Source organism: Streptopelia decaocto, assembly GCF_964273445.1.
Source record: "Streptopelia decaocto genome assembly, chromosome: 13".
Taxonomy (NCBI): domain Eukaryota; kingdom Metazoa; phylum Chordata; class Aves; order Columbiformes; family Columbidae; genus Streptopelia; species Streptopelia decaocto.
In genome coordinates this window covers 9,073,414-9,093,733 of record NC_138668.1, presented here as the reverse complement: position 1 = coordinate 9,093,733, position 20,320 = coordinate 9,073,414, and the positions used below count along the sequence as shown (strand labels likewise).

Genomic DNA, 20,320 nt, shown 5'->3' with positions numbered 1-20,320 from the left:
CCCCAAGGCTGGGGCAGGTGGTGCTTAGTTCTGCCTGTAAGCAGGATTCTGAGGGAATCGGGTGCTTCTCCATGCTCTGCATTGAAGCTGGCTGAATTTAGAGCGTAAAGGAGCGGCGTGTCTCGGCTCCTGACTGTGTGCTCCATTCTCAGAGCTACTACCAGCTTTGTAGGAGCTGATGCAAGCGCTCACCTGCTCCACAGAGATTTGCAGGGAGGCGGTGACTCAGAAGTTGGGCTGCTTGTGAAATGAGAGCAGCAAATTCTGGAACTAGAAGGTTGTGGTATCATTTATCTTCTTGAGTGTCTGGCTAAGCTGGTGCGGTTTGCCTTCAAGGAGATGCTTCGCACTTTTAAGCTTCCCTGAAGAGAGTTTGTGTCTCTGAAGAACCTGCCTCATCTGGGAGCTGCTTCTTGTGCTTAGTGTTTACTAAGCAGAAAGGGATGAAGAGTGTAACAGGGTTGTTGTTTTAAGTGAAGTGTTAAAGTTGGAATTGTCTTCTGATATAGATGGTTTGAACTGTTGTTTTGATGCAGGAGTAATAAGTACAATTGCTAAGTGAGTGTGTGGTGGGTTCTTCGGTATATACATAAAACACCAAGAACGTTGACTTTGGCTATCACTATAAAAGCTTTGTCTCTGTACCCACAATTTCATTACAGCCAAATATCACCATCCTTTTTGCTAGGAAAAGATCTCAGGGAACTAGTATTTTCAGAACCTTCCGTCATCTCCTGTAGGCAGTCAAACCCACTCCTAATTAGAGAATTAGGTCACATACTGTTTTTTCACAGTAATACATGCTCTGATAGTCTCTGCTTCTGTGAAGTTACGCACCTTTTAGATAATCAGATGGAGTAGCTTTGAAATACGAGTGTATTTGATACTGCTGGTATTCCTGATAGCCTCAGCAATCAAATTCCCTCTGTCTCTGGCACAGTTGGGATGTGCATAGTGACAGGGCACGCTTCTCCATCAGCATGCTTTCACTCTGCCCTGACAACCATCCCTTGACACAAAAGCACTTGGGTTTTGTGAACAGCTAGAGACTCCTTTTTGACACGTACCTAATGCTATCCCAAAACTGCAACAGTGGAATGTTATGTAGTGGTTCTGTTTGTAAATCTTTTACATGTGTGTCATCCTCCTCCTCATCCCTTCCCAGACCACACATCCCCATGTTTGAAACAAGTTTTGTGTCTTTCACAGCTAGTTTGATCTGTCCAGAAAACAGAACTTGTGTTACCGGTGTGAAATGGAATATGCTTTAGGTTGATCTTGTGTTTGGGTTGTCTTGTGTCAAGCTCAGATTTCCAGCCTCCTGTGTGGAGGGGTAAAGCCATGGTGCCCATGCCCTCTGTCTCATTGAAGTCTGCTGCTCTTAGTGTGTTGGCCAATTGTAGCTATTTTGACACAGGTTTTTGAAATGTTTTGAATGTTTTTAACTTAATTGGACTTTTGCTTTTTCTTCACCAGCCACAGAAGACCCTTAATTAAGCCATCTTACTAGTATTTTGGCAAAAACGTGGGCTTTTGAGAGGACATTATGGTTCTTTCTTCTGGGTTTCTAGTGTTGTCCTCCTTCCCAGCTTTCACGTAATCCACTCCCTGATCCTGCAGTGGTGGAGTGAGGGTGTCAATCTCAAAGCCCCACCACCACCCTTAAAAGCCAGAGGACCTCACCCAGGAACCAAAAATCCTTCCTTTCAGTCAAATGCACTCTCCTCCCAGCACTTGCTCCTTCTCCCAGGGTACAGGAGAGAGCTGCTCTCGCCCTGTGCTATGAGCCACAGTGTTACAGCTGACTCGAAGCAAAACTGTGTGCTGTATTCACGGATACGAGTCAACTAGACACATCATTTGTCACTTTGGTACTTAAATTGCCTGCTTGGGATCTGTCCTTATCCTTCCCCAAGTACTGAAGCAGGACAGAAATGTCTCTGGTTACAGCATGGTTTTGGACAATGAGATGTGGTGGAGCTGCTTGTGAAAGAAGGGGCGGTGTGTGTGTCTTGCCAAAGGAGGACAGAGCTCTTCCTCACTTGAAGTACCTGTGGCTTTGTCGCTACTGTGTCATACGTCCACTCTCAAATGTCTAATTATTCATGTGCTTGTGCTGAAATGATCTTATCCAGCTGGTTTGTTGGCTTGCTTGAGAAGCCAGTGCCAGGTGAGTCAGGGGAGGACTCCTTGCACGGGAGCACTCGGCAGGCGCGGGTGCCATTGCTGCTGTATGATACGGTCCCCATGTGCACCAGAAATAGGGCTGGGGCTGATCTCACCACGCAGACGTGGATGCGATGTGCTCCATCCTCACGTGATGGAGGGCTTTTTCTGCGGCAGCCTTCCCCCTCACCTGCTGCTGTTCCCATAGGAAAGGAGAAATGTGTGTTAGGGAGAAAGCAGAATGTGTTTCTGAGCAGATGGCTTTGATTGGAAGGGGGATGGATTTTTATTTTTTTCCCTGTCCTCAGCTTGTATTAAGAAAGCGATGAGAAGGAAGCCTTATGTCTGCACTCTGATCTCCTTTCAAGGAGCATGTGAAAGCTGAAGGCAAAGTGTTGCCCTGCCACATGGTTGGTGCAGTGACCGGTCCAATGCAGTGAGCCCTGATGACTTGTTTCCACCCCATCCCTTAGCTGGGACATAGCGCCTTAATTCAGACATCATCCTTTGGTGCTCTGTTACCCTACTGCTATCCAAAAACCCAAGGAAATGTTAGGCAAAAGGCAACTTAAGTGCTCAATTGAAATAGCTACCAGCAAGTTTTATGGTTCATATAAAAACTGAATCTTTCCCAAGAGTTCTTCCCCTGTAGCAGGAGTGGAAGGAGTTCAGCCTTTGGGCAGGGGGGTTGAGCCCACCACGGCTTGGTGTTGGTGCAAGAAGCAAGGTCTGGGGCAGTAGCTTTGTGCCCTTTCCCTGGCCTGGAGGGCAGGGAGAGGCCACGTTAAAGGAGAGTGCTGAAGGAGGTGCTCAGGACCCTCCCAGCCAGTGCCTGGGGACCTCACTGCTGTGAGATTACCAGGTTCATTATGTGAGTGACTCACATCTTTGGATGTCTTTTCCCAATGGTTGTTTCTGTGCAACTGTCTAAATTTGAAGGTCCCTAAGCTGTCCCTTTCAAGTCTTTCTCTACAACAATTACTTTCTTTGCATGTCTTATTGTAACTCCTTCTCAAAAGGGCACTCTGACTCCTCAGTCACCAGCGTGCATCCAGAAACGTCACCTGGAAAACTGCTCTGTTTTGCTTCATAGCAGTGTTCAAGTTAGTTACTTGCCAACCAGGAGATAATCTGTAGCACAACCAGTGGCTCAGGGGTGGAGGAACAGCGGTGTGCTGTCTTGACACCCTCGCTGCCACGAAGCGTGTGCGAGGGGATGTTTCTCTGTCCTTCTGCTCCTTGCCTGTTGAGATGCCAAGACTATTCGGGGAGGTGGTTTCATCCACAGCCTCTGTGTTTGCTGCCGTGTTTGGCTGGAGGTCCTGCCGAGCTGCTGCAGAGTTTGCCATCGCTGGTTCATTTTTTCCCAAGCCTTAACAAAGCACGTGACCAAGCAGTTTTGTGTTAAACTTCTGCAGCTGCAGTAAGGACAGAACCTCTTTAAATACCTGATGGCATCTAACCTTCATTTCTTGAGCTTACAAGAAACAGTTTCCGTGTGTACCTGTGTGTGATAAAACCTCGGGAAGAGCTGCACTGATGCACTGGCACCTTCAGGGCATAGACACTGGAGCTACAGATGGCAAGCACAGCCTTGAGATTGCAGCTGAGCGCTCACCCTGGCGTTGCTGCAGCGTGTCAGGGCTCTCTTTGTCACCAGTGGGAGGGAAACATTGATCCTGGTGCTGCTTCTCTGCTGCCTCCTCCTCCTCCTCGCTGCGCCACGTGCCACCGGGTGTGTTCCCACTGTCTGCGGAGCAGCGTTGTCCCTGTCAGTGGGAGACAGGAGCCATCCAGCTGGGCTGGTCTGCAGTTTCAGATGCTCCACACCAGTGGAAACTGCTGTTTATTTTTCTGGCATGACTGTATTAATTGGCATAGTGTCTTATTTTGAAGTTTTAGCGCTCTGATGTGAGGAGGATTGAGGGCAGCAGTTCTAAGTGCAGCCTTACCATCGTATCCGTGTAGTGACTGCAGAATTGATCTGCAGGGAGTGCTTCAGCTGGACCGCACTGGTCATGCTGCTGGAAATCTCTTTCGATGGTTTCCAGAGCAGAGAGTGGTTGGTGCAGCAATTCCCTATGTCTGCCAGCACTTGCATCAATGTCTTTCAGGGATGTTCACTTCCCTGTCATCGGGGACACAAAACTGATCTCATCAGAGCAGGCTTTGGCTGAGAAACAACTCCAGCAGCCCTTATTTCTCCATTGTTAACTACTCCTTTGTGTGAATAATATTTCCAAACGTACAGTGTCGAACATCTGTCTTTGCGTGAGGTGGGACTAACTAGTTGTGGCTTAAACTTCAAGCAAAACAAAGCAAACAAATAAAAAAAAACCCCATCAAAACAAAAACCAAACCCCAGACTGAGTGCCTAGCAGGTTTTTATGTCTTCTGAAGTCAGGATTAAGGATGCACAGCACCATAGGAGGGTTATTTCAGGAGGGTTGTGGTTTTGTTGTGCTTCTTATAAAGTGGGGGAGTTATTCTGCAAAATTCACAATGGCACTGGGAAGTTCTCACCACCTCTAAGCCCCTGTTTTAAGGCTTTGCCTTTATGTGGCTGTTAATGTGTTTCTGAGGCCTAGGTTCACAAAGGTGATACGAACTAAACAGCATAAATCTGAAATGGGTGGAATGTTCTTGTAATAACTGGGATTAAAAGTTTCTCTGTATTTTTTTATTTTTAAAAAGCGAGTAGTTTTGCTCTATTGGGATCCTGCGATGGCATTGTCCACTTCTCTTGGTGTGCGGGGTTTTTTTGTTCAGTTGTTTCAGTATATAAGCCGCATAGGAAAGCCCATGGAAAATGTCTCCTCCTCCTCCACCCTGTCTCCATCAGCTTTTGTTTCCAGCTGTTCCCTGGCATGTTTTCCTCCAGCCTCCCTCTTTCAGAACAGCAGAGCATCTTTCCCTTGCACTTGCAAATAGCTACACTACAAGCTTAGGTTTTGGAGCTGAGGTTTTAAAACCTCACTCTTTTTCTTTCCCTTTGCCCCTCACCTTCCTCTAGCAGCCCAGGCTCCGCACAGATCGAGCAGTGATACAGAAGAATTATGTCATACTGGTTTCTATTTGATTGCAGGCAGAGAAGGAAGGAAGCAAGCTCTGATGTGAAAATCTTCAACCCTGTTTTGCTAAACGCTTTGTTGTGAGTTGGGACTCACCTGAAATAAAATTTTCCTGGGACGTAGGGGATTGTGGCTTAGGGCTAGGGCCCCCGTCAAAGAGGTCTGTTTGTTTCTGCAAAAGTTTTAGTAGTAGTAGAGTTGCAACATCAGCTCAGAGATTGTTCCTTTAGGGCTTCTGTTTGCTAAGAGCATTTTTACATAGCTGTAGCTTTTCAGATTTTCTTCCTCTTTTCTACCTCCTCTTTGTTTCATTACCATCACCCCATTGGGAAACTAGACAATATTTTATCATTTTAAAACTTTGACACCTGTTCTCCTATAAATATCACCCCTGAAGTGATTAACGTCTTGTATGTGCTGTGCAGCGTTAACAGCTGTTTCAGTATCAGGCATTGAATTTGGACAAAAATCCTCATTCTATTAAAACAAAATACTTGCTGTTTAAACCATTGATGGTTAAAGAAGAAAAAGGCAGAAGGGGACACTGGAAGGCTGTATTTAACCAGCAGTTTTGTAGAAGATACTGCAACAGCTGTAAAGTCAGGAGGAGGAGAGGACCTGGGATATGCCAGTATGGGTTGAGAGGTGGGGGCTTCAAAAACATGATTTCGGGCTGTTGAGAGCTGCTCTGGAGCCGCTGTGATGTGGCACAACTCATACAGGTGCATAAAGGGGTGCTTGCTCTGCTAGCAGGGCCAGCTGATCCTTTCAGGCAAGTAGAGACTATTGAGTGCACACAGAAAGGTACTGTAGGTCAGATCCCCAGGGATTTTTTGTTATTGCTGGAAACAGAACACATGAAGCCAATGTTTGCAGCTGTCATGATGCTCCCAGTGTGGAGTGGTCCCTTCGCGGTGCAGGGCTCGTGGTCGGTGCAGCAAGACCAAATTCAAGAGCTGGTGAAATTCATAGTGAGTGGTCTCTCCATAGCTGCTCCAGGAGCTCTGCAAGTGCATGTGCTTGGTTGTGCTTCACTATCTACACCCAGCTGAAACACCAGAGTCCCCTTTCAGGGTGTTTGGGTGTACAGCCTCAGACTGGAGATGGCTGCATTGCTGCTGGCCACCTCTGTTGCAACGTGACCCTTTAAATGGCAAAACCTGGAGATGCCAACAGGCGTAGAACAGCAGGGTGTGGATGGCAGGAAGGACTGTGGGTGAGTGTCCCACTGATGACAAACTGCTGCCATGTGTGTCTGGATCCATGTGCAGGATCCCCAGGCAGATGTGGAGCCATCTGTGTGAGCCCAGCACCTTGTGCCTGGTGCTGGGAAGACATCACCTTGTAGTGATGCCACGAAGGGCTGGTGCTGTAGAGCAGCATTTCTCACATACTAACATCAGTGTTGAGAGCTGTGAGTGCGGAGAGTGAACCTCTTCAGTGTCCTGATATTTAAGGTGTTTTGGACAAATACTTAATTTTTTTTTTCGTGTTGCCGGGTGGGTTTCTTTTTTTTTGTCTCCAAGCATATCTTGGTGTTCCAGCAACAACAATCCAGCAACAATGAAGATTGTTATGGTGCCCTCTGATTTTCCTCATAGGCTGTCTTTGTTTCTGCGTGCAGCTGTATAGTTTTTATGGAGATCGGAACTGCAAAGCATGAAGAAACTCTTTTGTTTGTTGTCGCTTCTGTGCATAAAATCAATCTTGATTTTCTTCTAAAGCACAAATCCACTTAACATCCCTGATTCTGGACTGACTTTTGACTGTTTCTGTGACTTCCCGGGTGTCTGCTGAAATTGTTTGAGCTTTAGCAACAGATTTGCTTCTGGCTCCAAGTGCCATTTTCAGATGCAGTTGTCATCCTTAAACAAGTCCAGAACAGAATTCCTCTGTGTGAGGACCACGCAGCTCCTGAAATGCTGCTGGGCTGTGGAGCAGGCAGTGGACAAGTGAAGTTTTCTGCAAATCTGGGCTTCCTAAAGGTCTCCAAATAAGTGTTTTGCTTTTGGCTGGTTACAAAACCAAACAAGCTATTATTTGTTTGAAAGCTGCAGCAGCTCCCTTGAGTTGGCAGGAGCTCACATGATGTGCTGGGCTTCATTCGGGCTCCTGGCCACGTGAGTGGGGCCGAGCTCCTTGGCTCAGAGTGGCTCAAACTCATCGGCTGCACAGTTAAATAATGGAAGGCTCCTCGTTACCTCCCATTGAGTTGTTCAGCAGGAGTGAATTTTATATTTTGTGAGCAGGAGATGACGAAGGCGTGAGCAGATGGCTGACATTACCCTGTCCTCCAGCCAGCACCGTACGGGAGCAGCGCTGGCCTCCTGCGTGCCTGGTGTGAACCGAGACCTTTTGTTCTCGTTCCCAAGGTGGCCGCTTAGCTACAACACAGGATGAGAGTGCAGTGGCAAAAGCAAATGTTTTGTGACGCTCAGCTCCAGCTCTGCAGGCAGGAGCTGGGGGTGTTTTGTCGTGATGCTGTTCGGGAACTTTATCACCCTGCTTAAAACAAAAAGTAATACTGCCGAGGTAAACGCTGCCACCAAAAGGCACAGACCTGAGGTGAATCCACCTTTGTTTTAAAGCATATGTTTTGTTGGCCCCTGTTGTTGATGGAGATAACTTGTTGTTTGTCTATCTAAAGAGTAGGTGATTGGATGCATGACTCAAACTGATGAGCTCATGTGTTGTTTGGAAGGGATTTTTTCTGTGGCTGACAGCTCTGAGCTGACTAGCTAAATTGCAGCTGTTAATGTGCTGCTGTACACACTTTTTAAGGTCAGATGACTTCATCAGTTGTTATTTGAATAGCTTGAATTCACTTTTTTCATCAACTAGTGTTTATGTGCTCATACTACATTTTTTCTAAATGATTTAGTATCACAGGTGATGGAGAAAATAACTCCTCTGGGAGGTGCAGTGGAACATAATGCACTGGTGGTGTCTCTGTGCACAGATGCTACTGCCAATTTTTCGAAGTTACTCAAATCAGAGGATTTTCAATGCCTGTGTCTTTGGTGCACATGTGACTTGGGCACTGGCCTCAGCAGCCGCCTGCTGCCTGGGAGCGGATTTTGGTGTTGGACCAATACATTCAGTTGCAGTGTAAACCTGTTCGCTTTGAATGTACGTTCAACAGCTGGCTTCTCCTGGCCTGCTGTCATTTCTACACCCATCCACCTCATTTGACTAGAAATGAAATGACAAGTCACTATGTACTGACTTTTGCACACAAGCAAACAATTCTGATATGAGTCTTCAGCCCTGGCTGCTGTTTTACTCATAGGCTGGTGAGGGCCCACCACCCCCCCAAAAAAACAAACACCCAGAAGCCAGAACTCCCCAAAATAAGGCATTTTTAACTGTACTCATAACGTATCCTAGCTTTGCATTCTACTTCTTGGAGCAGCTTGGCTGCTGGACCCAGTAGCTGTAGGTTGACAATTGTTTGAACATCTCACTATAAACCCTTCTGAAATGAAAGGGTGCAGGATGTGGGATGCAATGAGAGGGAATGTGTGAACATGGTGACGGGGGCTCTGTGTGTGTGAGGCAGGGGGTGGGTAATGACTGCTGTCTTCTTGTGGAATACAGTTGTTCTGCAGGAAAATGAGTCCCAGGAGGCCAGTGCCCACTTTGGTTTGTACAAAGAGCCTGTGGAGAAGTTGATGAGTTTGTACGGTGCCGGCTGTGTGGCAGGAACATGCTGTGAAGCTGTCCTGGAATAGCTCTGTTCCTCCTGGCCTGACCTTGTGTACAGCTCCCAGTACACCCCAAAGACGGGTGCTGGAGAGGGCTGGGAATGCCGCTTGTGACTAACACCCTGTGGGTGGGGGGTTGTTCCACCGTCACATACCTTGACAGGGAGAGTCTTGGTTCAGTCAGTGCTGCTGAGCTGCTGTTCCAGTGTCCTTTGTGTCCAAATTCCTGCTGTCACCCCAACAGCAGGTGCAGTTTGGCTGTGGAGGTGGTGCTGGTCTGTGGGGTTTTGCCTTGGTTTTAGGTTGGGCTTTTCTGGAGCTGGTCTGCTGTTGTGTCCCAACACAGACCTGGAGCTACTCCGCCCACCTTTTGGCCTCAATTTTGTGACCTCGCAGTCCTTCTCTTCTCTTGCTTATTCTCTTTCTCTTGTTGGTGAGGATGGAACTGGTTGGATGTTGCTGTTTCTACCCTTTCTCTGCACTCGGCAGGGTTGGGGTGCATCCCCACCCACTTGTTTTTGGGGGAACTGTGGCACACCAGCCCCTTGGGTTTGTAGCTGGCAGGAGCGGGGTGCTGCTGCTGCAATTATTGCTTTTCACCATTAACTTGCCGCTATGAAATCGTTGGCTGGGGTAGTTTGCCGGCTGGTGCTGTTGCTGGCCACTCTCCCCACACCTGTGGCTGCGGTCGCTCTGGCTTTCCAAAGGAGCCGTGCAGCTTCACGCAGTGCCTGCGCACACGGTGGCTTTCCGTTTCAAAGCTGAGCTGTGAGAGTCATGGCTGAGAAAGGTCTAGTTAACATCTGTGACACCCAGGGACTTGGTAAAATAAACAATCATCTTTGGACACTGCTCAGTGATTGCTGGCATTTGGGATAAATTAATTTCTGCGCTAATGGCTTTAGGCTGAACTTACTCCAGCACAGAAAGGCTCCCGTTACCAAGTCAGAGGTGCAGTCACTGTGCTGGTTTTTGCACAGATTAATTAGTTGGTTTTTCCTCTTTGAATCCAACTGGAAGGTTTGTATAAGCCCTTTGGAGGGAGAGGGAGGGACCTTTCAGCAGCTTGTGTTGTGCATGCAAATAAAAGGACTGCTGCCTTATGTGATAGAAAAACCTGCCTGCATGTCCCCAAAGGTGCACCAAGGGACCGTGGTGGGTTGGGGAGCCCAAGTGATACCCAGCCAGGCTCTGCCAGCCCTGCAAGAGGGTCTTGGTGGAGGGGACTCCCTGCCCAGACCCCTCCCAGGGAATCTGGCTGGTAAGGGACTGATAGGGAGGGGACAGGGCTCTCATTTCCCAGAAATTCACAGTTGGTTATGGTGTTCTTGCTGGCATCCACAGCATTGTCTGAACTGGTGGTAGAGGTTTTAAACTAAATTTACCTGTCTCTGCTTAGCTGCAGCTCTTAGAGTCCTTGCTGTTAAGCAGCTTTTTGGAGACTCATTCTTTCCCATTTTGCAGAATGGAAGGAAAAACTATATATTTATAGCTTATTGACCCACTCTAAAGTATTTATTGGCATTTATCTAATTTTAAATGAGTGTTTTCACTGCCTTAAGACCAGCTACATACTGGATGATTATGGCTTCTCATTGTTGCTTTTGTATTAAGTAAAGATTTCCATGATACTTGAGTTACAAATGCATTGCAATGTGTCTGTGAAGTCCACTGTACTAACTGGGAGGTATTCTCCATGCTGCTTCAGGAGAAACAGGGTTTGCTCGATACTATTGATGCTGCTTGCCTGTTTTATAATCACTACATACCTTCCAGTTTTCAGTTATTGATTTCCCAGCTACTTACAGAGTCCTACATCACTTTCTCCCAAGGATCTTGAATGCAGTGCAACACAACCAGCCTTTCATAGCTGCTTAGTTGAGTTCATCATGAAATCTCACCAAGTTAAATATTTCCTGTGTGTTCTCCTATTTTTCTTTATTCCAGCCCATTGCTCTCCCCTCCTCCCAGCAGTCACTGGTCAGTGTGGCATTAGACCTGCACATTTTTAAGACCTTTTAAGAAGTCCTAGACCTTTCTCTGGACTCAGCAGAGCTGATGACCTGTAGGAAAACAGAAGCATTTGGGGGTGCTTTGTGGGAAAATCCTGCATTTTCAGTTAGACAGTTGTGGCGTGGTGGCTTTGGCTGTATTAATGACAGTCACAAATGAAGATCTGTCACCAGGCTCCCTGGGTGAGGTGCTGTGGTGACACAGTGAGTGTTTCTGGTGGCTTGTGAGCCAGTGTTAAAATTTTCCAGTCAAGCAGAGCATTTCTCTAGAGGTGCCAATGGATCAGTCACATCTGGCTCATCAGTCCTCCTCTGAGGACTCAAATGTCATCGTTATTAGGAGAGTTGCAGAATGGAGCCACTCTGGCTTTATTATGTCTGTAGGTAAAATAACAATTGCCAAAAAGAGCATTAGTCAGATAGGTAATGAAAGTCTACTCAATTTATCTTATTTTCTTATTTATATAATGCATTGAGTGAAAGATTGGCCTTTGTTCGTCATCATTGTACACCTCAACTTTTGCCTATTGACCTTATATATTGCTTTGCAAATAGGTTGGTTGATGACTTTTGAATGATAAATAAACTGAACCCAGTTTAATATTAAAAAAAAAAAGCAAAGCTGAGTTGGCATTGTACAGCACGTCTGTAAGCTGGGGGAACTGATTATAATGAAGTTCAAATAACATTTATTGGTTTCTGTTGTGGGTGGACTAACAGAAAGCGAGGTGGTGGATTCCCAGCTCCCACAAGCAGAGAACAATCCATTTAAGAAATGAGGTGGCAAAAGCATCTTTGGCCAATCTGTTTCACACAAACTCTAAATGACTTCTAAGTGATAAGCAGAATGTCTCTCAGAAAGAAAACAAGCTTGTCTTAAAGCTATATCAATGTTTCATGTGAGTGTTGTTTTATTTATTTCCCTTTGGGAAGAGATTTTTGAGCGTCACCTGGAATGTCTTCTGCCCCACATTTGTGGGAGAAAAAAAAATGTTCTTCTTAAAGACACTGCAGATGCCAAGTGGAGATGTTGCTGCCAACCTGCTGCTGACTTGCTTTAATGTGGGGCAAGTCCCTTTGTCCCTCTGTCATGGGGCTCCTCCTGGTTGTACCTCTTTCAAATTTGTGTATGTGCAGTGGAGCTGTTAATTGGGGGTTGGACCATTACAACATCTATGGAGGGGGACAGCTGATTTGGACCAGTAACCTAGAATGCAGTATTGGCTCTAGATCACACCGGGAGCTGGAATGCTCACACGCCAGCACAAAGTGAGGATCACCTTGGGAAGCTGAAGGGGGAAAAAGGCACGTGCTGCTCTTACTGCTGGGAGGTTTTGCTCAAATCTACATTTTTAAGAGGAGGCAACCCTCCATTCCCCTGCCCGGGTGTTAGGGCAGAGTCATCTTGAGAGTCTGCAATTAAAAAATTGTCCCTTTTCTCTAAAACAAAAACTTACACAGAGCCAAGAAGCTGCCGTGCTTACAGCAGTAAATATTTACAGAACCTTGTTCACTTGAGCTATTTAAAGCGATTTTCCTGAGATATTAATCTGTTTAAAGGGAGAGCCTGAGAGCAGCATGAAATACTCATTTCCCTTGTCTTTCTACCTTGTCCAATGTGACTTCCAGTTCCGCCTGTCTGCTTGCCTGCTGCCTCCTCCATCGTGTTTTGGATGTGCTGCTCCTTGCGCAGATGCAGTTCGGAGGCTTGGTGGAGCAGAGGGACGTCTGTCTGTGAGCCATCAATTCCCAGGAGGAACAGGGACTGACAGCCTGATACAAAGTAGTATCAAGTGCTGGAAGAAAATTGTCATTTCTCTTAGAGGGTTTTTGCTTTTCCTGGTCACATCAGGTGTAGTCTTTCGGGTCAAGCGAAGACTGGGTGTGGGTTTTTTTACAGGTCATATTGATGTGAAGTGTGCTGCACTCCGCATGAGTAATTTGGAAGAGATCAGAGTTTCCTATAACACATCCTGCCTATTCCCATGGGAAAATGGCTTGTGCTTTTAGGTTTTCCTTGTATCAATTGGCAAAAGAAAGAAAGGTTTAGAATTCCCTGGAGTCTTGCCCGGGAGCGTGAAACCCAGCTCTGCGCAGGGGAATTGGGTGTCTGACATCACTTGGTGACAGCAGATCGCTTTGCAGAGCGCCTTGTGCCAGGTCGGCTCACGGCTCCAGAAGTGGGGTTGAGATGGCGTCAGCGTAAGTAGGAGTCTAAAGCAGGACTGGAAAAATAGCAGAGGAGTCAGATTGCGTCCTAAATTAGAACAGCCCGGACTTGTTTTCCAAGCCTCATTCATTTTGTTGCATCATGCTAGATATTGGTCAAGAAAGAGATTGGTTGATATAAAATAAGCTTTAAAGAAGACTGTTTGCTTTTTCTCTTTTGCCCCAGTGCTGTGTGCCCCAGGGCTGGGCAGGGTTGCGGAGGCAGCTGCTGGCGGCGAGTTGGCTGGTTTGCTGGTGCTGCCTGCGCCGCAGGAGCATCGCGTGGGGTTTGTAGCAGCGCATCCCATCCGGGGGATCAAAGCACGTTCTGGCTGAGAATAAATGTCAGTCTCAAGATGAGCTGTACTTGGCTGCAAGCAGAGGTGATGCTCAGGTGGGGGAAACCCTGTCGACTACAGAAATTAAATTTTAAAAACTTCCCTTATTGGCATCTGAGCTGCCTGAAAGGAAGAGGCAGAGGAGCAGCCCTAGCCTGGCACAGTGCAGAATTGCTGTCATGCTGCCAGCACCCACTGTGAAATGGTGGCATCTAGTGGCTGCTGTGGCCCTCTGTCCCCAGGACCCAGGGACAAGGGGGGAGCCCAGGCTGAGTTTGAGCTGTAGGCTGGGCCTAGGAAAGCTAGCGGAGCTGCCTGGCTTCCTTATCAGCTCTAAATGGGAAGAGTACGTACTAGGCTACAGCCTGGGAGACTGCTGTGCATTACCAGCACTAAAATAGAAGGTACCAGCTGTGCGGTGGCCAGCATCGGCATTAGCCACTGTGGCGAGTCCTGGGATTTTAAGGGCATCTGTGGTTGATGCAAGTTTTGTAGCACTGCTGAGCTGTGGGTTTGCCTGTGGCAGCTGGCTGTGTGCAGTGACAGGAGAGCTGCGCTTGTGAGCTGCGTTCTGCTCCAAGTGCTCACCAGCTGAAAAATACAGTCTAAAAAAGAAGAATGTTGCATGCAAGCTTTACAGGGAGTTCTGACACACTGAGGGTGTTTACAAGAGGGAAGCTGAAATCTTCTCCAAGTGTTGCAGTTGTGCAGTTTTTGTCATTATCAGTGAGCTTGTAGCTTGTAGTTATCTTGAGTTTTTGCTAAAAAACCTTTTGTAAATTTAGCCCCTCGTCCAGATTTGGGTGTACACAAGTCAAAACGTACATCACTTTCCTCCAACCTGTGTTACCAGATACTGCTTAAATGCTGACAATAGCCTAGAATAACAAGTCAAAACAGCTTTGCTTTTAACTTGAGTGTATGTGAAATCCTCAGGCCAGTTTCATGGGTGTACTGCAGGGGTACAATCCTCTGAAAAGGCCTTTACCACCTCCAGCTCTGGTGACCGAGTCACATATATTTGTCACAGGGAACACATGTTCCCTGTGTTGGGGTGTAGGCTGGACAGTTCATGGACATGGAGCCTAATGAGGGCATTTCTGAGTTTGTGAGTTTTGGCATTTCCAATAATGAGTTTTCTTCTCTTTCCGGTCCATCTGAGCCTCTCTCACTTTCAAGAGCTGATAGTTGAGTGATTCGTTTCACCTTGGCAGTGGTGTTTTTTGGAAGCACGTAGCCTTTGTGCCCTGAAAATGGTGTTATTCCCCCTCCTCGGTGCTTGCACACAGCTGCTCCCCCATGCGCGCGGGCTGCTGGCACAGGGGATGCTGAGGACTTGCTGCTTGCAGGGAGCTGTGTGTCTGAGGAGGAGTGGGGCAGCTCTGCATGGAACAAAGTCTCTGGGGATTTTGCATTAATTAGCCCCTTCCCTAACGACCTGTCAGCCTGTGCTGGGGGGTGATCGTGGTTCAGGAACTGGGAGATGTCTGGATGCTCCCACTACTGCTCACCATCCCTGGGGACAGAGGAGATTTATATCCCCTTGAAAATAAATATGGATCATTCATTTGTCTCTGGAGGAAGATAAAATGTAAACTGTCTATTTTCTGTGATAAAGCACTGGAAATAGTTGGAATTTAAGATAATTATCTTTATTGCTTTTTATAACACCCTGTGAAGGCTGAAATCTAATTTGTTTTTCACTAACAGAGAGCTCCTCCTGATGACTCAGAAAAATCCATTTGCTTTATTGACAAACTTGTCTGTCTGTTTATCGGGGCAGAATGCTCCTTGCAGGAAAAGAGAAACACAGGTCATAACACAACGGTGGGTTTTTAATATAGATTGGAAATTTGATATCTATTGGTGAGAGGAAAAAATAAAGTTGATCTAATTGGAGTGAAGTAACTCTGCTTTATTAAAGACATGTACATTATTTTATGCTTTAGTGGTGTGCAGTAATGGTGCACAGAGCTTTGTTTAAGCAACTTCAATACACTTGGACCGTATTAAGTGGAGTTTGTGGAGAAGCTGCTTTTCTGGGGCATCTGGTGCCCCTTGGCCGTTCCTGAGCTTTTGGGGAAGAAGGTGGGAGTTGGTTGTGCCTCTTCCCTCCTGTGCCTGGGGCCACAGCGAGTGGCATGTTCGGCTCCGTTTGGACGTGTTTCTTGCAGGTGGATTTGCGCCTTTTATAAACTTTTTCTCTGCCTGAACGTGAGACAGTCTCCTGGTTTTTAACAAACTCTGTCTGAAGATGTTGGGCGCCGCTTGTGTGAGCGGGTGGCTCATCAGCACAGCCTGGTGTTGTGGTTTGGAGGGGCTGCTGCTGCTCTGGCGCTGTGGCTCTGTGAAACGCAGGTGGTCATGCTGCCTTCTCAGCTCTCCGTAAAGACAGAGTGCTTTCTGCTTTATCTGACCTGTGATACACACCTGAGAGCTGCTCACAGGAAGAAACAGCATTTTCTGTCCATTTTCTGGACAGACTTTCAGTATCACCTGCCTCCCAAAACATCCTTTGACTGTTTCAGACAGTGATGTTTGTAGAGAGATGGTGGGTCTTAGCAGGAGTGCTTCTAAATTGTTCACCTCTGGCTCACTCCCCAAAAGTCTGTAACTTAATACTGTCACTTGAAATAATGCTGCAAACCACTGAATCTCCTACAGCTTGAGTCCTAACAGGTTTTATCCAAAAATGGAGAAGAAGCGATCTAGGGGTTAATTGTTTTTAGGTAGAAGGGATAGAGCTCCACAGGAGTACTGTTGTCTTGAAGCAGAGGTCTATTTCTATTAAGCCTGTGTAGCCCTGCACAAACATGCAATAGAGCCAGGGGGAGAAAATATCAGTTTCTGTAAACATGAAATGATAGATCTGGGTGGGCAGAGTACATTTCTTGTCTGTCTCTGAAGACCTGCTCAGTGTTTGCTCAGCTTTTTATTGGTTTCCTTTCAGGAATTGACTACAAAACCACTACTATCTTGTTGGATGGCAGAAGGGTCAAGCTGGAGCTCTGGTGAGTGTTTCTGAGCCGCTTTGGCTGCAAGCGCAGGACCGGTGAGCAGGGGCTGCTGGTGGGATGCTGTACCAAGCTGCGGAGAGGCTTGTGGGCTGTTCTTACCAGGGAGTTACTCTAGCAAACCAGACCTCTTTACGTTGATTGAGTAGTGCAAACAGCATGCTGTTCTTTGCTGGAATAATCTGGTTTCAGTCTTTGTCCGTCACAGCCAACCATGTTCCCATGCAGGTCTCAGCCACTGAGGGAACAGTACTATTTTGGAAGCAATAATGAATTTTCCTGAAATTCTAGGATGAGAAATACAGACAAGAGATTAGGAAATGAGGAGGAAAAAAAATGGGTGAAACCCTTAGCTCCTACAGAAGCTGGATATCTCTTAATTGTTTGAATAGAAAATTAACTGTGAGGTCTGTTCATTGCTCTTGGTTTATTGTCAGAGTGTGGTAAACCCCTGGAGAACAGGACTTAGAGTGACCTGACAGTGGGATGGGGATGGGGGAATGCTGCATGGGAGAGGTGGCCCCTGCCTTATCTGTCAGCACCAGAGGGAGATCTAGAGTCCTCCTGGCTCAGTTTTGTCCAAGGTTTAGCCTGCTGAGATGCTGACACAGCAATCCTGCAGCTGCAAGAGGAAGGATAGGTAGCCTGCCCCTATTCTGGGTTTCACCCGGATCTACCAGAGAATGACACAGGCCTTAGAACTTGAAGCTAAATAGCCCCTTTACCAATGCTGTGTCAAGTAACAGGAATATTGGTAATCTGTGTGAATTGTTCAGTAGGAATGAACGCCGTGTTCTCAACCTCAGTGGCTGACTCTAGCAGTGTGTAGTTTCGTGATTTAATTACATCCCTGCTCTCTGAAGCTGAATGTCCTCATTTTTCTTACAAAAGAACAGAAGCAGCTAATTTATCTCTCCTAGCTTGTGTGTTTATATGTGCCACTTATATTCTTTTGTCTCTCTCGTAAGATGTCTGTTTTAAAATTTCAGCCCCAAGTGTGTAGTTAGTTACTGCTTCCCTCTTGAAGCAGTCATTTTTTTAATACTGTAATTCTTGAGCTGGAAAAACAGCACAGGACCTGAAAAGCTGGTAACATTGGTTTATGATGCCTTAGTGAAATCTTTTACCATTACTTCCCTCATTCAACCCATTATTTGATTGTTAGGGGAAAAGGAGATTTAAGCACAGACTGTTAGATTGATGTCCAGGACCAAGAATGTGATTTGTGAACGCTTTAGATCTGAAAGAATGACTGTCCTAAACTTGAGGTCATTGCCTTTTTCATATAGTTGGTTCAAACCTGAGACTGAGGGATTCATCAGGCTTTTCAGTGGTCATTAGTGCGTCTTGTTTTCTGGCCTGGTGAATAGCTATGAGAAAGATCATAACTTGTCTCTAATTACCCTGATGCATTTCAGTATATGCTGGTGAAATCAGTGTGCTGGGCTGTGGCCTGCTGTCCCAGATGTTGCCACAGGCCCTGAGAGGTGCCAGTAATGTAGGCAAACTTATTTATACCATGTCATGAGTTGCAGTCAGGATGAATAATAGTGACTGAATAGGCCTTTATTGTCTCAGTGGGTAAGAAACACTGTTCCCTAGTCCTGTTCCTGAGCTCTCTGTAGGGTATGATTAGCCAGGTCTGTCGGAGATCTGGGTATAAAGATACTTGTTTCATTTTGGTTAAAATGTGTTGGAAGAAGTAAGTGAAACTAGACAGCGCAAGACAATTTCTCCTGTCTCAAGTGGTTATGTTCATTTTAGGGTAGGTCAGCTGTTCTCCAGGAGTAGCAGAGGTTTGTAGGCTCACTCTGACTTTCAGTTCCCATGGACTGGAGGGAGCTAGAGAGAAGATCCTTTGCCCAAGGGAGTAAAATGACTTGCATATTCGTACGTCATAAGGTAGTGCTGAAGCTGAGTGGATTTGGTTTGTACCTTCTCTGTGGGTAGCACAGTGACAGCGAGAACTCTGAAGTGTCTGACTGTAACTAAAGGTGGTGATGCACCCACCGAATCTTCCCCAAAACACTGTGAAGAGCAGTTTGGATACCATGTATGTTCTAAAGACCTGACAAGATCAACACTGTTTTGTTGGGTTTTTTTAATTCAATAGTAGGTGTGCAGTATGGGGTTCCATTCTCCAAATTTCATAGCGGTAACTTTACTTTTCTTTGTTGCAGGGACACATCAGGGCAAGGAAGATTTTGCACCATTTTTAGATCCTACTCCAGGGGAGCCCAGGTAGGTGCTGCTCTTGGTGCTTTGATGGGGCATGCTTGCTTTTCCTTTAGGCTGTAAAAACCTTTCATGCCGTAGTAAAGAGCTCTGAAGAGGAACACATCAAGCATCAAAAGATGGGTTCTATGTAAATGCCAGGAGGCACTGCATGTCATCTTGCTGCCTGGTATTCTGCTTTTGTGAAATGGTAGGAGAGAAGGGGTGAATGACAGACTTTCCTAGACTCCTACATAAAATGTCTGTTACAGACTTTATACAGTGTTAGTTTCTAGAGGAGGGCTGAGAAGATGGGGATTATAGAGGACAAGGCAATTCTAGCTCTAGATCTGCCTTAGCTTTAATGTGGAAGCGCGTAGTTTCTGAGGTTTGTCAAATTTGTTTAATATAACAGTGGCTTTCCCAATGGAGTTCTTTCAGTCTGTGTTGCCTTCAAGTCAGTTCCAAAAATAGTGTGGCTTCTACTTGCATGTTTGATGCAGGCTTAAAACTAGAGCAGCTCAACTGGATCGCAAAGTACGTTCCGTAAAACATGAGACAGAGCGTTACATTTTGAGTGTCTCCTTTGGGCCCTGCTCCAGAACAGCACCTAGATTCTGAACAGCAGAAGAATCTTGTGATCCTCTGAAAAACTCCTGTTAGCTAATAGTGCTTTCAGTAATGTGACAGGGTTCCTCCAGGATAATCTTCCTAAATTGAATGAAATACTGTATTTTTCCTTTTGTTTCCAAACTGGAAGACTTTGGAGAAAATTCCTTCTCGCTTAGACGCTAGGAATCGGAAGCTATATATCAGCCTCCCGACTGTGCCAATGTCCTGGCAGCTTCCTAGCCTTTGGGAAACTTCGCCACTTTTATTCAAGCTCTTGCCACTATTGCTCTTGGCTTTTTGCTCCTTGTAGCTGCAGACTTTGGCTTTGCTAACTGGTAAAATCTGTCACTCTCTCTAAAACTTCCTGCAAACTCGCTTGTGCTGGAGATGTGAGAGCACTTTGCCTGGGATGTGCTGTTGATATCTGCTCCAGTGTCTTGTTTATTCTTGTTTGTGCACGTCTCTGGCGGTGGGGATGCTTTGAGGCAGCTCCTTTGAAGCAGAGGCCAATTTCCTGGTGCTTGCAGAAGTGCAAGGCAAGGGGCGTTGGAGCACACCTTGCACGGTGGGAGAGCACAGGATCTCCCGTTCGCATGCACTGTCCCATGTGTGAGTTTATCTTTAAGCTTCCCCCTGCCCATACCAAGTTTCATAAAAATATAGAGCTCCAATCCTAATATAACCTGTGGACTTGAGACCATGTAATTTGCCTTACCAGTTAGAAATGAATAAAATCAGTCAGTGTGGTTTTCTAATGACCACATAACTTAGTTTTGGTCAGTCTTTCTGAGACCTTGCTGTGTCAGATGCCCAAATCAAACTAGGAATAGAAAGCAGCAGGCTTCCCAACTAACATGTCTAGCAGTATCATCTTGAGAACTTTTACCCCATCTGCAGCATGACCTGCTTTTCCAAAGTGTTGTACAAGGGAGTTTCTCCCCTTCACACAGTCTGTGAGCTCCTTGGAGCTCCACGGAGCTG

The 20,320-nt window shown here is 46.3% G+C and overlaps 1 protein-coding gene across 2 annotated transcripts in view; it reads left to right on the top strand.

The window, feature by feature from the left end:
• RAB40C (RAB40C, member RAS oncogene family) overlaps positions 1 to 20,320 on the top strand; it is a 32,571-nt gene that overhangs the window by 1,373 nt on the left and 10,878 nt on the right. For both annotated transcript variants that reach the window (XM_082064859.1, XM_082064858.1), the window contains exons 3-4: positions 16,450 to 16,510; positions 18,694 to 18,754. In XM_082064859.1, coding sequence (XP_081920985.1) covers positions 16,450 to 16,510; positions 18,694 to 18,754 — 122 coding nt within the window. The remainder of the gene's footprint in view (positions 1 to 16,449; positions 16,511 to 18,693; positions 18,755 to 20,320) is intronic.